We start from the raw sequence: 15,694 nt of genomic DNA, 5'->3' as shown, positions 1-15,694 counted from the left end.
AATCTCCCATTAAAAAAAAAAAAAAAAAAAGTATACCCAAAGTAAATTGAACGCTGCTCTTGAACCACTTGGAGCAGAGGCCTGGTTGAGGTCTCTTGTGAAAGAGAACACTCTGAATTTTCACCCACAACAGTCAGAATCTCGGTAAGTGTTACTGTCACAAAGTATTATGAGCTTGAATACAATGAAAGAGATGGATTTTTATGTCAGCCTAATTTTTTTTCTCCCAAATATGTGTCGTAAAAGTGACTTTAGGATAGGGCTGCGAACTGAAAAACACAATGGGACTACAGCCTGAAGTCTTACCTATAGTCCCGCTTCAAATTTGACTGTAATACAACAACAAAAGAGTATTTTGTACAGGTTTTAGTAGTGATGAAGACCAGCCATAGCAACAGTATCCAAGAAACGGAAGCGGAATGATGTGAAAACATTGCTAACAAAACATTGTGTACATTTGAAGGAAAATAATTCTAAATGAGACTGAGTCTGGAGGGACTGAAAAGATGTCACCTACACATCAAATGAAAACTTCAGGTAGGCTATTTAAAAAGTAAGCTTAGCTAATCAACATATAGCAGGAACTTTAAATCTTTAAAATTGATGTATTAGTCTTTTTTTTCTTTTAAAGTTGAAGTAATCTCTTGTTTATATCTGCATATGTGACATAAAGTTAACTGAGCAAACTGTTTTGTGAACTATGGTCCTGGGTAGGCTTTCCTTTCACCAGCTTTTCCCCAAACATTGTTTTTGGTTCAAATGAAAAGAAAACTCTTCGTTTCTTGACTCTTAAGAGTCTGTGAGAATTCTGAAAATAGTGCGTTTTCTCAAAACAGGCAATTTCTGTGACCTGAAGGTACAAAAAGCACAAGATGCAGACACTTAAGCCAATCAAGTCGCAGCTAAATGACTCCCTGGGGACGTATGAACAATGCTAGTTATACCATGACGACATGTTATGTGTGAACAGTGAAACGTTGACAGTGTCGGCTCATATTATCAGGACTCAGAAAAGCACGGATTAATGTTATTTGTTTTCTTTTTGTTCTTGTTCACATTTTATCTCTGTACTTATTTTTATTTTTTATCTGATTATATGAAAGCCTTATTCACACACTTTGGAAATCATTTTTTCAATGATATATTTCTGAGAAAATGTTTAATTATATCATTAAAAATGAAGAAATACTGTTAATTGTGACTAGGACTGAGCTAAATTTCAATTTCTAGAGAATCGGACAGATGACAAGTCAGTAATGGAAGTCGTGATGAACAAGGGCAAAAATCCTGCACAGCAAAGTCCACTGCCTCTGGAGGTGAGCCTCTTTTAGCTGGACAATATTAGATGCTGACACCAGTGGCTACAGCAATCTGTTTACAAACAATTCTATTTGTTCACTTTTCATTTAGCAGAACATGGAACACGAGTGGCACGAGAGGGCTCTCTTGATCAAGGCGTGCAACAGCCTAACAGCTGCTGTGGGGAAAAGAACGGAAAAGCTGAAGGAGTCAATGAGAGTGCTGAACTCTCTGCCTACAACTTTCAAGGTCGACGACACATTGGAACGGGTGAGTTTGAATGCTCGGACAGTTTACGTAAATCTGAACCTAATCGTATGTTTTGATCAGTTGGGGGAAGCAGAGCAAAGTAAAAGCTCAGCTTAGCTCATTTTAATCAATAATTGATGCTAAATGTTTTGAAACTTTTGCATTATTGGCAGCCACACATGCACAAGTCATTGCATTTATCTATTTTCATTTATTCATCTATTTTTCTTTTATGTTGCAAACTATTCTTTTCTTTGAATCGTTGAAAAACCAGAGGTTTGTGGGCAGTGCAGAATCCTTGGAAGTACTTCCTCACTTGAGAACATTTGGCCTACATGCTAAAGAGCATCTTGACACGTTGCACATCATCTTAAAAGTAGTTTTTCTCAGCAGTCAAATTAAATTTCTGCTCATCCACAAAATGTCAAACCCAAACATCTTTGTCCAAGAGCTAAAAACTGAAATTACAGATGAGCCCCTCAACTATGGAAGTGAAACATCTCTCTGTCTTTCTATACTGATGTAAACCTACTAAAGTTAATTAAGGGAAAGACTTGACACCCTGATGTTTGTCCCCCCCCCTGAAGTCACAAGTGTTGTTTTTTTGCTTTAGCTGTTTGTTCTTGGAGATTAAAGGGATAGTTCGCCTGTTTTGACATGAAGCTGTATGACATCCCATATTAGCAATATCATTTATGAACATTTTCTTACCCCCTGCTGCGTCCTGTGAGCCGAGTTCCAGCCTCGATTTGGCGTTGACGAAGGTAGTCCGGCTAGTTGGCTGGGGCCACAAAAATAAAGCGTTTTGCTTCTCAAAACAATATGCGTTCAAAAGAGTAATACATTTGCCCCAGCCAACTAGCTGGACTACCTTCGTCAACACCAAAATTAGGCTGGAACTCGGCTCACAGGACGCAGCAGGGGGTAAGTCAAACTTAATAAATGATGTTGCTAATATGGGATGTCATACAGCTTCATGTCAACAGAGGCGAACTATCCCTTTAATATGACAAATCATTTAGTGTGCTTCAGGTCTGTGTTTTCTACCCTGAACAGGGGCCGTTAACGCTGCATAAATATATTTCTAATCATCTTATATCTTGCTGTCACGGTGTCAGCAAACACGAGAGGCGGAGAACAAACGAGAGAAAATGAAGATGAAGATAATAGCAGCTGAGAAGATCCATACCTCCTACATGTCCCTTTATGAGCACCTGAAGCAGGTGAGTTTTGCTGTTTTGAAATAATGTCGGCCATTACAAGCAAACTAAAAGCTTTAATTGTGCTGGGAGGACTGTATATACTGATATAAGATATCGGTGAGTTCCTTTTCAAGTACAATAAGATTGCACTCGAGCTAATGTGTCTTCTCTTTGAGAAGGTGGAGGGAAAGTTCGACGGACACCTTCTAACATGTTTGAATGGGGAAAATCTGTACTGAGAAGCTGTACAGACATGTAAACTATTTATAGACATAATTAACTGATATTTACCCATAACATACCCAATTCAGATCCTAGCTGTTGGACAGCAGGCATGTTAACGATCAATACAAAAGCTGTTGTTTCATTTGCCTAATTTAAAAAAAAATTTTTGGTAGCAACTCCAAGCCCAGGAGAAGATGCTGGACCAGAAGGCGGATGCAGTTATTCGTGGACAGGTAAAACTGGAGAAAACGAAGAAAAAGCTCAAGTCTGAATCAGCTGATGTTGAGAGAACAGGGGCAAGGCCTCGTCATCGCAAGACAAGGGTAATCTGACACCAGAATCAAGACTTTTCTTTTCCTGCCATTCATTTTTCTGTAGGTTTCCCCAATTCGACAAAATTTCTGTTATTGCATTTAATCTTTTATCGTGTTCGAGGCCTAAGAAGTGTGTTGAAGGGGATTTTTTATTTATTTATTTTTTTAAACGTGGACCTTATTTCTGGCATAAAATACCTTCATCTACTCACCGATAACAGTTTGGTGAAAGTCCTTCGGTAGATATTTAGATCACTGGAGATCCGCGTATATCCATATAACGGGAGAGAACAGGGCAGAGACAATACAGCCTCTGAATAAGGCATTATCTGTCTTTATTTCACTAATACTTTAAGACCAATGAATGAATGCTTATTATTGCTCTGTTAGCGCAGAGCTGCCGTGTTGTTGTTATTGGGGGCTATCGGAGGGCTTATAGGAGCTTTCTACACACGCGTCTACTGGGATGACGTCATCGCAGCGCGCCGCTACAGCACAGCTTATTCCCTCCGGTAAGGACGTCCATCAACTCAAAGTCGTCGTCCACGTCGTCAAAATCTGATAAATATTCTGCCATGTTGCACAAAACTAGCAGCATCAAACTCTGTGTGAAGTTAGCCGACCGTCACAGAGCACAGATTGAATGAGCTGTGCTGCAGCGCCGATGATGTCATCCCACTAGACGCCTACATCACAATGTTACACACCTACACTGTTAAAAGTACCTAATTGAAGACTAAGAAAAGCCATGAAACGCTATCAGCTCAGTGCTGAACAAATAGTGGTATTTTTAAGGGGATAGTTTGCCTCTTTTGACATGAAGCTGTACGACATCCCATATTAGCAATATCATTTATGAACATTTTCTTACCCCCTGCTGCGTCCTGTGAGCCGAGTTCCAGCCTCGTTTTGGCGTTGATGAAGGTAGTCCGGCTCGTTGGCTGGGGCCACAAAAATAAAGCGTTTTGCTTCTCAAAACAATATGCGTTCAAAAGATTAATGCATTTGCATCACACAATCGTCCATCCAGAAAAAGTCAGACCTCACAATCGCTTGGCACTATTTTCATTATGTCTTTCCTCCGTCCATCATGGTGTTTCAGATGGAGCAGGAAGTCAGAGAGAAGATAAGGGAAATGGACAGTAAGCTGCATGAACTGACTGCAGAAAAAGAGGAGCTGCAAAAGGCAATTCAAATGTCTGGGCAGAGTAGTCGTAAAGAGCAGGTAAGAATAGAAAAGAGCCTTCTCTGCCATCTTGTTTAAGATGTCAAACTTTTATAAATGAGTCGCTGTTTTTTAACAGGTGCAGGAAACTGAGGAAGTTGCTGCCACTGAATCTGCACAATGTGGTAGGTGGGAAAACAACAACAAACAAAATGTCTTCATTTGTAGCACATTCCTGCTGAAGTTGGTATAAATCATAAACTTTAAACGTGACTCGCTGGAACATAAACTGAAAACATTCAACAAGAGGCAAGAGGGATGAAATCATTTAATTTACATTCTATACTTCAGCGCAGTGTAAAGTGCTTTGTAGGACCGAGATGAGGTTAAAAGGTGCCAGATAAACATTATTTATTTACCGTAGATGAAACGGCAGGGGGCTGCATCGCCTTAAAAAAATACTGATGGCTTTTCAGCACAAAGAACCACAGCAGTGGGTCTAAACCTTTCCAGCCACGACCCCTCCGGGTGCTGCTCATGTTCCCCACTCGACCGTGACAAGACGGCTTCTGCTGGTCAGAGTCTGTCGTCCTCAGCTGAAGTGCTTTTTCTGAGGAGTAGTCTCTAAACTAACTTTAGCTGCTTTGATACCATGGCTTAAAGGCCATCCATCCATCCATCCATCCATCCATCCATCCATCCATCCATCCATCCATCCATCCATCCATCCATCCATCATCTACCGCTTCTCCGGGGATCGGGTTGCGGGGGCAGCAGCTTGAGCAGAGAAACCCAGACGTCCCTCCCTGTCCCCGGCCTCTTTAGGTCACTACCCACAGCTCATTACCATGGGGCCATATGGGCTTAAAGGGATAGTTCGCCTCTTTTGACATGAAGCTGTATGACATCCCAAATTAGCAATATCCTTTATTAAATTTGACTTACCCCCTGCTGCGTCCTGTGAGCTGAGTTCCAGCCTCGTTTTGGCATTGATGAAGGTAGTCCGGCTAGTTGGCTGGGATTTAAAAGATAAAGCGTTTTGCTTCTCAAAACAATATGCGTTCAAAAGAGTAATACATTTGCATCACAAAATCGTTCATCCAGAAAAAAGTCAGACCTCAAAATCGCTTGGCGCTATTTTCTTTTCTTTCGTATCACTGCTTGCTGTGACCGAAGTGCAGACCGAGCAGCAAACACCGAAACAGGAGCGGCTGTCGGCAGCACGCAGTGATACGAAGGGAGAGAAAATGGCGCCAAGCCATTGTAAGGTCTGACTTTTTCTGGAGGGAGGATTTTGTGAAGAAACGACACGGGTCCCCCTTCCGACAGGCTCACCACCCGTAGGAGGGACCATGGGGGTCGGGTGCAGTGTGAGCTGGGCGGCAGCCGAAGGCAGGAACCTTGGCAGTCTGATCCTCGGCTACTGAAGCTGGCTCTTGGGACGTGGAACGTCACCTCTCTGCTGGGGAAGGAGCCTGAGCTGGTGCGCGAGGCTGAGCGGTTCCGGCTAGATATAGTTGGACTCACCTCGACGCATGGCTTGGGCTCCGGAACCAGCCTCCTCGAGAGGGGTTGGACTCTCTTCCACTCTGGAGTTGCCCGCGGTGAGAGTCGTAGAGCAGGTGTGGGCATACTTATTGCCCCCCGGCTGTGCGCCTGTACATTGGAGTTCACCCCGGTAGACGAGAGGGTAGCCTCCCTCCGCCTTAGGGTGGGGGGACGGGTCCTGACTGTTGTTTGTGCTTATGCATCGAACAGCAGTTCAGAGTACCCACCCTTTTTGGAGTCCCTGGAGGAGGCACTAGAGAGTGCTCCTCCGGGAGACTCCCTCGTCCTGGGGGACTTCAATGCTCACGTGGGCAATGACAGTGAGACCTGGAGGGGCGTGATTGGGAGGAACGGCCCCCCCGATCTGAATCAGAGTGGTGTTTTGTTGTTGGACTTCTGTGCTCGTCACGGACTGTCCATAACGAACACCATGTTCAGGCATAAGGGTGTCCATATGTGCACTTGGCACCAGGACACCCTAGGCCGCAGGTCGATGATCGACTTTGTGGTCGTATCGTCGGACTTGCGGCCGTATGTCCTGGACACTCGGGTGAAGAGAGGGGCAGAGTTGTGGTGGTGAGTTGGCTCCTCTGGTGGGGGAGGAAGCCGGTCAGACCTGGCAGGCCCAAACGTATTGTGAGGGTCTGTTGGGAACGGCTGGCGGAATCCCCTGTAAGGAGGAGTTTCAACTCCCACCTCCGGCAGAGCTTCAACCATGTCACGGGGGAGGTAGGGGACATTGAGCCCGAATGGGCCATGTTCCGTGCCTCCATTGTTGAGGCGGCCGACCGGAGCTGTGGCCGTAAGGTGGTCGGTGCCTGTCGTGGCGGCAATTCCCGAACCCGCTGGTGGACCCCAGTGGTGAGGGAGGCCGTCAAGCTGAAGAAAGAGTCCTATCGGGCCTTTTTGGCCAGTGGGACTCTGGAAGCAGCTGATGGGTACCGACAGGCCAAGCGGAACGCGGCCTCGGCGGTTGCCGAGGCAAAAACTCGGGCTTGGGAGGAGTTCGGGGAGGCCATGGAGAACGACTTCCGGACGGCCTCAAGGAGATTCTGGTCCACCATCTGGCGGCTCAGGGGGGGGAAGCGGTGTACCGTCAACATCGAGTATGGTGAGGGCGGGGCTCTGCTGACTTCAACTAGGGACGTCGTGAGTCGGTGGGGGGAATACTTCGAGGGCCTCCTCAATCCTACCGACACGCCTTCCGATGAGGAAGCAGAGTTGGGGGGCTCGAACGTGGGGCCTCCCATTTCTGGGGCTGAGGTTGCCGAGGTGGTCAAAAAACTCCTCGGTGGCAAGGCCCCGGGGGTGGATGAGGTCCGTCTTGAGTTCATCAAGGCTCTGGATGTTGTGGGGCTGTCTTGGTTGACACGCCTCTGCAGCATCGCGTGGACATCGGGGGCAGTGCCTCTGGACTGGCAGATCGGGGTGGTGGTCCCCCTCTTTAAAAAGGGGGACCGGAGGGTGTGTTCCAACTATAGGGGGATCACACTCCTCAGCCTCCCTGGTAAGGTCTTTTCGGGGGTACTGGAGAGGAGGATCCGCCGGATAGTCGAATCTCGGATTCAGGAGGTGTAGTGTGGTTTTCGTCCTGGCCGTGGAACAGTGGACCAGCTCTATACCCTCCGCAGGATCCTGGAGGGTGCATGGGAGTTCGCCCAACCGGTCTATATGTGTTTTGTGGACTTGGAGAAGGCGTTCGACCGTGTCCTTCTGGGACTCTTGTGGGGGGTGCTCCGGGAGTATGGAGTGCCGGACTCCTTGATATGGGCTGTTCGGTCTTTGTATGATCGGTGTCAGAGTTTGGTCCGCATTGCCGGCAGTAAGTCGGACATGTTTCCTGTGAGGGTTGGACTCCGTCAGGGCTGCCCTTTGTCACCGATTCTGTTCATAATTTTTATGGACAGAATTTCTAGGCGCAGCCAGGGCGTTGAGGGGGTCTGGTTTGGCAACCTCAGAATCGGGTCTCTGCTTTTTGCGGACGATGTGGTTCTGTTGGCGTCGTCGGGCCGTGACCTTCAGCTCTCACTGGAGCGGTTCGCAGCCGAGTGTGAAGCGGCTGGGATGAGAATCTGCACCTCCAAATCTGAGACCATGGTCTTCGGCCGGAAAAGGGTGGAATGCTCTCTCCGGGTTGGGAATGAGATCCTTCCCCAAGTGGAGGAGTTCAAGTATCTCGGGGTCTTGTTCACGAGTGAGGGACGAATGGAGCAGGAGATTGACAGGCGGATCGGTGCGGCGTCTGCAGTGATGCGGGCTCTGCACCGGCCCGTCGTGGTGAAGGAGGAGCTGTGCCAGAAGGCGAAGCTCTCGATTTACCGGTCAATCTATGTTCCTACCCTCACCTATGGTCACAAGCTTTGGGTAGTGACCGAAAGAACGAGATCGCGAATACAAGCGTATTTTCTTTAAGAAAAATGAACAGTATGACAATTGGAGCAGGAAACAACCTCATGACGCTGGATAAAATACAGCCAAATAGTGAACAAACTCAAAAATATCAAAAACATTTTGGTGTGATAAACACTTTTTTTTGTTTCATAGTCTGAATGTTATTTCAAAGGGTGGGGGGGTTGTTGATGCAGCTCTCATGAAGCCTCAGAGGTGTTAGCTTTTTTACCAAGATAGTTTTTTCGCAGAGTTTGTAATTGTAGAGAAATACTCAGTGAATTTTGTGTATGTCATTTTCGAGCAGGCACCCCAGTAAGAGAGGTTAAACACAATTTTCCTCAAAATTAACCAAAAAAAAGAATTCAGATAATCCTCCAAGGCAGCAGAGTAAAATGAAATGAGCAGTTTAAGAAATTTAAGCCTCCTTATGTTTTCCAGGTGCCTCTGCAGACGATCAGCAGGAGAGCTTTGAGTCCGACATGAAGCTGATGGAGGATGTGGATGCTCTAAGGGAAGCTCAGAAGTTTGCAAAAGTGCAGGTAATCCATACATGTCACATTTAAATTATCAGTAATGCATTTTTTTATTTTCAAAGTGCTGCTTGCTAAATCCAACAGCAAGAACTTAAATAGAAAAAAGAAAGAAAGTTATAAACTCATGTGAAAGCATGATTCTATATCCACATGATAACAGGAAGAAACAAGCCCCTGTGGAGTCTCTTGTATGCTTACTTTGCTTTTGTTTTGATTAAAAGCATTACGTGGTCCTAGACATCTGAAATTTCTAAGACTAACAAAATTACGCTATAATAAGTCAGTCAAATTTATTTGTATAGCACATTTCATGTACAAAGCAATTCAAAGTGCTTTACATAAAATAAAAGCATTGCAGCAGGGAGTGGAAGAAGCATTAAAAATACATAAAAGAATATAAAGAGAAACAATTAAAATAATTCAAATGAATTTAAAAACAAGCAACAGTTAAAAGATTTCATGCATAGACACATGAGAAAATAAATGTTATAATACACACTGATTACAAATTATTCCTCGGTTATATATTATTATTTCCAACATTATTGTTTTATCTCCTGTTTTATCTCCCGCTGAAATGTTACTCATCCTCTATTAATTGTGTTAGTTTGCTTTTAAGAAGTAGTTTCTAAACTTGCAGCACATCACACCTGTCATAGCTGGTGAATACAGGTCCAGTGTCAGCAGCATAACAGCTCAGCTCAGCGTGAATAACAGCAGTGCCGAAGAAGAAGGTTAATAAGTATTCTTTTCTTTTGAAGCAGATTCACAAAAGAGCTAAATGGCATCGTTTCAGTGGGGTCTTTGGGTATGAAAGCTTGCAGCTTTGTATACCAGGCACACATTGCACAATTATTGTTGTAATTTTTCCACATTTGTGCTCATACAGAAGGAAAATAAGCCCCCAGCGGCAGTAAAAAAGTAGGTGTGTTTATTACACACACGGTGCAACACTCCAAATCTGTAAAATGTGAAATACAGTGGTCAGCCAAGCTCATTATGATAAATGTTACAATATGTAATGGAACCAGAAACCCTGGGTATGGTTGAATAGTCCAAAAGATTATCCTCAACACTTTTTTTTTTTTTTTTTTTTTTATATATAAAAAATTTCCACGTCTTTGGGCAGGCATAACATGCATGGGGTCAAAACACTGTTGCGTTTTTTTTCTCTCTCTCTCTTTTGTAACGAGTAACTAAACCGAACAATGAAAATGTATTGGAGTAAAAGTATGCAATTAAGTTCGGAAATATAGTGAAGTAAAAGTGAAAGTTGTCAAAAAAATTTAAACTTGAGGAAAGTACAAAGTATTCCAAAATATACTTAAGTACAGTAGTGAAGTATTTTTACTTCGTTACTATACAACACTGGTTAAACATACTTTTTGCCACTTTATTGTCGCCTCTAATAAGCTTTTTCTTGCTTACCTCTCACTTTATAATATCGACAAAGCACCTGACTTGTGAACCAAGGGATCAGGATCACGAATGTGATTTAACCGTCCATCCGAAGGACGGTAATACACTTAATCTGAAAATATCTGGAGCAAACACAGAGTATCAGGGGGGTCGAGAGACCTGGTCATTCGGGGCTTCAGCACCGAATCTCTCTGGACTGACATAAATAAAATATGTATAATAAGAAGAAGAAGAAGAAAAGAAGAGCTCCGTGGACCACACTTTGAGCGGTGATAGAATACCGCTGCTGTCATCATGCAACTTTGTAACCAGCTCAGACCGCAGGATTCTGACATGCCCAAATATGCACTCCTACAATGCCCGGCCCTAACTCACCTCACGCCCGCTGACTGTCTTCACCGCCGGCAGCCCTAAACGGCTACGAACGGCACCCACCCCCAACCGTGAGTGCAGCTCGGCGTTTTAGGCACACGCTTGAGCATACACTCCTACAGCCCGGCCCTGTCTGACACTGCCCGCTGACTGTCTTCACCGCCGGCAGCTCTAAACAGCTACGAACGGCACCCACCACCCCAACCGTGAGTGCAACTCGACGTGAAGCGTCCGGCTCCTTCCCAGAACACCCACCATGTACTCTGAACCTCTATTTCTCTCCTCTCGCTCCCAAACGCCGTAATCACCTGCAATCAGCAACAGCGTGTTCCCAATCAGTGCCGAGGTGAAGCCACTAACCCACCTGCTATCTTTGATCCCTTCCCGCTCCACAACCAAAAAGCACACACATAAACATAACAAACAATCATTAAACTCCCCCCATCCATCAGGTAGATTCGCCCCGAGTTGAAGTCACGTTTTATAGTCCCAAACATCGTCAATCATAATTCACACATGTGATGGAAAACGGTTATAATGTTAATTCGCTCGGAATTTATGGTGATGGGCAAATCGCTACAAGAAAAGGTTTAATGCGATAGGCTACTGGCCCTTGCACAAGAGCTCCAACACTTGCGCCAATACCTGGTGATCATGGCTCTGTTGATTAGCCGATGGCTTTGAGTCTCGTGCAGGATGTTCTCCCTTTCCTACGTTCCAAGCACAAACTATGTGTTATATTCCTCAGAAAACTTGATTGGAAAATCATCTGGCGAGTCGAAAGACAATACCGTTTTATTTCGCTATAATCGTCCTGTTGATTAAAAGCCAACAAGGCGCACCTTACTTCGCAACAAAACAAAGCTAATTCGCTTCAGAATCTGATGGATAAGGGCTATAGCTAAAAGAAACTCGCCTAACACACATCAGAAATGTCCAGCCTGACACTACATAAAATACCTAGTAGAGACAAGGATATGAATATACACAGCGGTGTCTATGCACACCGCAAAGACATATAGTATAGCCTACTACTAAATTAAAGGCATAATATCAGTTTCTTAATTGTGTAGCAGCTGGTCATGAAGTGTGTTAAATTTTCATTCAACACCCCCTTTTTTAATTTTTTTTCCCGGGGGAGAAACCCCCGGACACCCGTTAAAAATTATTTTCATGTCTGGGCTACAGCCCCGAATGTTTGCTCAAGCTACAGACGCCCCTGCGGAGTATTAAGTCACTTTTGTCATGACCACCGAGCTTGACCTTAATCCACAATGCAGACCAAAAAGACTGTTGTTCTGACCAAAAAGACTGTTGTTCTGACCAAAAAGACTGTTGTTCTGACCAAAAAGACTGTTGTTCTGACTTCGTCAAAATATTGTGCAATGATACGCTTTCTAAAATCTAACATGCAGGAAACAAACACTGTAAATCCATGTGTCTGAGCCTGAGTTTCAGTTGTCTTGATCAATCCCAGCAGTCCGCAGTCATCAGCTGGCTGACGTTTCTGCCACTCAGTCACACGTTTGATGACATGATGTTCATTCCCTCTCTAAAGACACCACTGTCGAATCGGTTACAGTCAGAATGAAGCCGGACGCAGGTTAACCATCGCCGCTGTCTTGATGAAAACTCGCTATTTTTCTTGTCCCGTTCACAGCAAGACATCCAGAAGAAGCTCCTTGTTGAGAAAGTTGATATTGAAGAAGTTATCAGGGAGAAGACCAAGATCCTGGCTGATCTGGAGGTCTGCTACATTGAGCTCAAGTGTAGTGAGAACCCTGCACCTACAAGGTATTTTCACTGAAAACATTACAACACTGACTGCTTAATCTGAATTGTGCCATTCAGTTTTTAAGTGTCATTTTTTTACTCTTTGTCCCCACTAAGTAGCATATACTGACACAATGCCATTATTAATTATTGTTATTATTGTCACTTTCTCTTTACACCCTGAAACTATTTCAAATGTTGCCACATGCTGTGAGCTTTTAGTCCGGTTTGCTGCATCTGAATTATAACTTACATGGCTTATGCTTGTGGCTGCAGCCCCATAATAATTTGAAAGCAACTTTTTGGTTGCAGCAAAAGATTGAAGATTGCCAGCTTGGCCATAACTCACAGGGGGTGAGACGTTGGGCTTGACTGATGTATCTGCTGATTGCCCCCCTGAGATATTTACCCAACCTCTTTCTTCCTGCGGCGTAGGGCACTCCAGAGTGTTTTTGGATGCAGTGCCATGTTCAGTTTTTATGCATTTTATGGACTTATCAGTAAATATTTTCATGCAGCCGGGACAGATTACACTTTGAAGAAATATCATCAGCAACAGCAGAGTTTGGGACATCTTTTATTAGGGGCCATTAAAAGTTTTATCGTGTAGCCTATTGCAGAGCCATGTTGGTAGGTTATTTTATAATGTTGGAGGGGCATATGTTGTCTTAACTTCTGTTTATTTAAAGGCTTCAGCAGCTAAAGGAAGAAAAACTAGCTCAGGTGAAGCAGGAGGCAGACCGCGTTCAAAGGTTAAAGTCTGAGCTGAATCACTCGCAAGATCTGTTGGATACTATTGACCAGGGGATACGCAACCTCTACTTCATGATGAGCTCCGGGCCTGTGGAGGTTTGACAACTCCAGATCTTCTGACTTTACACTGGCACCACCTTTGGGCCGGCATTGGTCATTCTAGGTCATTCTAGATCTCACACTGGAGATCTCCTGACTTTCCTTTAGCGCCATCATCACATTAACTTTTTTAATTTGTCAAGATTCTTCTTTATGATCAAGCATCTGCTAAACCAGCTGCGTTCCCAACAGCCTTAGTTTTGCTAGTGCAGGTGCTAGCAAACGTTAGCATGCTAACGTATGAAACTACAAACTTTGTTTCCAGACGATTTTCTAAAATCCTTTAAACCTTTAAAAACCTGTAATCGTTTGTACATTTATTTATTTCTGTTTGCCATTGTGTTACATCTGTGTCCTTTCTTGCTAAACGCAGGATTCCAGCTGCTCATGGTTATTGTTGTGTGATTGTCCTCCTGGTGATGCTCAGCAAGTGTTTCCACTCTCCCGTGCAGGAGCTGTCCAGTATGTCCAGCACAGACAAACTGGAGGAGATCAGAGTCCTGCTGCGGAGATTACAGCAAAGTGCAAAGACAAAGAAGCCTCATGTCAGCAGCGAGGGCCGAGAGAGGGTGCTGCAGTTCTCTGATACTCTGACTGCTCTGTTTCAGTTCATTTGCTTAAAGGGATAGTTCGCCTCTTTTGACATGAAGCTGTATGACATCCCATATTAGCAATATTATTTATGAACATTTTCTTACCCCCTGCTGCGTCCTGTGAGCCGAGTTCCAGCCTCGCTTTGGTGTTGATGAAAGTAGTCCAGCTAGTTGGCTGGGGCTTAAAAAATAAAGCGTTTTGCTTCTCAAACAATATGCGTTCAAAAGAGTAATACATTTGCATCACAAAATCGTTCTCCAGGAAAAAGTCAGACCTCACAATCGCTTGGTGCTATTTTCTCTCCCTTCGTATCACTGCCTGCTGTGCAGACCGTGCAGACCGAGCAGTAAACACCGTAACAGGTGCGGCTATCGTCAGGTGGCAGCACGCAGTGATGTGAAGGGAGAGAAAATAGGGCCAAGCGATTGGGAGGTCTGGCTTTTTCTGGTTGAACAATTTTGTGATGCAAATGTATTACTCTTTTGAACGCATATTGTTTTGAGAAGCAAAACGCTTTATTTTTTAAACCCCAGCCAACTAGCTGGACTACCTTCGTCAACACCAAAACGAGGCTGGAACTCGGCTCACAGGACGCAGCAGGGGGTAAGAAAATGTTCATAAATGATGTTGCTAATATGGGATGTCATACAGCTTCATGTCAAAAGAAGCGAACTATCCCTTTAATCCGTTTCCCACACTAACTTTCTTCTCCCTTAGGTTTACATGTTAATGGAAAAAATCAACTCATCTGAGGTGAAGAACAACAGAAGACCAGCCACCCCACCAGGTGAGCAGCGTGTTGCAGAACTGGATTTAATGTTTCATTTAAACTGAACTCGACTCTGCAAAGACGACGAATAGAAATATGTTTTTTTGTGCTGGGTTCAGGCTGGATTTATTTTCCTAAGATTTCAGTTTTCAGGTGCAAGTTCAAGAAATTAAAGTGTATATATGAGACCCAGAAAGAAGCTTTAGTTGTCCATAAGCTTATTACTATTCCTGCTGTAATGTCGGGTATTATTTCTTTAAGAGCCACGAACTGATTCCAATAAAAATGCCATAGTGTGTTTAACATGTTTAATAACTGCTGTTGCACATATAGCTTCAAACGATATCGCAGTTGAGGCTTTATTTCCACGACTGTCTGCTGTTTTGAATAATGAGCTGAATGAAAATCCGCCTCTCATCTCACAGACCCTCTTGAGTCAAGTGAGGGTGAAGAGCCGGCCTGTCCAACCCGAGAGGAGATCAAACGCGACAGCATGCAGCTGATTGAGATCCAGAAAAAGAAGACCGCCAAGGGTCGCAAGAAGACTAAATAGAGACACGCACCACACAGTGGATGTGAGGAAAATAAAGTATAAAGAAGCAAGAATTTTTTCTGCTTTTGCTCATTTGATCGTCACTGATCAGTAGGCTTTGTGCCTTATCAAATCTGATGATGATGATGATGGAAGAGCCCTATTCACTTACAAAATAATGACTTTCTTTTGTTACTATCTTATGTTTATGGATGAAGCTGCAAGTTGAATGCAGATTTCTGTTTATAAAATGTTCACAAACCCAGTTTCATCACAAATATCAGCCATGAACATTAAATAGTTTGGTTAATATAGGGTCAGCAACATCTGCATCTCATTTCAAATGGTAGGAAAGTATTGTTTGACAGATCAGACTGAGACTAAACTGAGCTTGTTTAATGAATATGTATCCCATGTTTGGGTTTACCAGCTTTTTCCCCACAAGCTGTCCAGAAAC

General features: G+C 44.0%; 1 protein-coding gene across 3 annotated transcripts; it reads left to right on the top strand.

Annotated features, from left to right (window-relative positions):
• Nucleotides 1–11: 11 nt before the first annotated feature.
• LOC142381912 (uncharacterized) lies at nucleotides 12–15,304 on the top strand. 3 transcript variants are annotated; one of them, XM_075467211.1, is made up of 13 exons: nucleotides 12–537; nucleotides 1,231–1,316; nucleotides 1,411–1,569; nucleotides 2,667–2,771; nucleotides 3,149–3,208; nucleotides 4,392–4,514; nucleotides 4,594–4,639; nucleotides 8,832–8,932; nucleotides 12,378–12,511; nucleotides 13,180–13,339; nucleotides 13,795–13,911; nucleotides 14,654–14,723; nucleotides 15,131–15,304. In XM_075467211.1, the coding sequence occupies exons 1-13, from the start codon at nucleotides 507–509 to the stop codon at nucleotides 15,256–15,258; spliced, it is 1,320 nt and encodes a 439-aa protein (XP_075323326.1). In that variant the 5' UTR covers nucleotides 12–506; the 3' UTR covers nucleotides 15,259–15,304. The 3 variants fall into 3 exon arrangements, with proteins under 3 accessions (XP_075323326.1, XP_075323324.1, XP_075323325.1); XM_075467209.1 differs by having other exon boundaries at nucleotides 14–537; nucleotides 3,149–3,298; XM_075467210.1 differs by having other exon boundaries at nucleotides 15–537; nucleotides 1,414–1,569; nucleotides 3,149–3,298.
• Nucleotides 15,305–15,694: the final 390 nt, after the last annotated feature.

This window comes from Odontesthes bonariensis, chromosome 6 (assembly GCF_027942865.1).
Source record: "Odontesthes bonariensis isolate fOdoBon6 chromosome 6, fOdoBon6.hap1, whole genome shotgun sequence".
Lineage (NCBI taxonomy): Eukaryota > Metazoa > Chordata > Actinopteri > Atheriniformes > Atherinopsidae > Odontesthes > Odontesthes bonariensis.
This window is presented reverse-complemented; position numbering and strand designations above follow the sequence as displayed.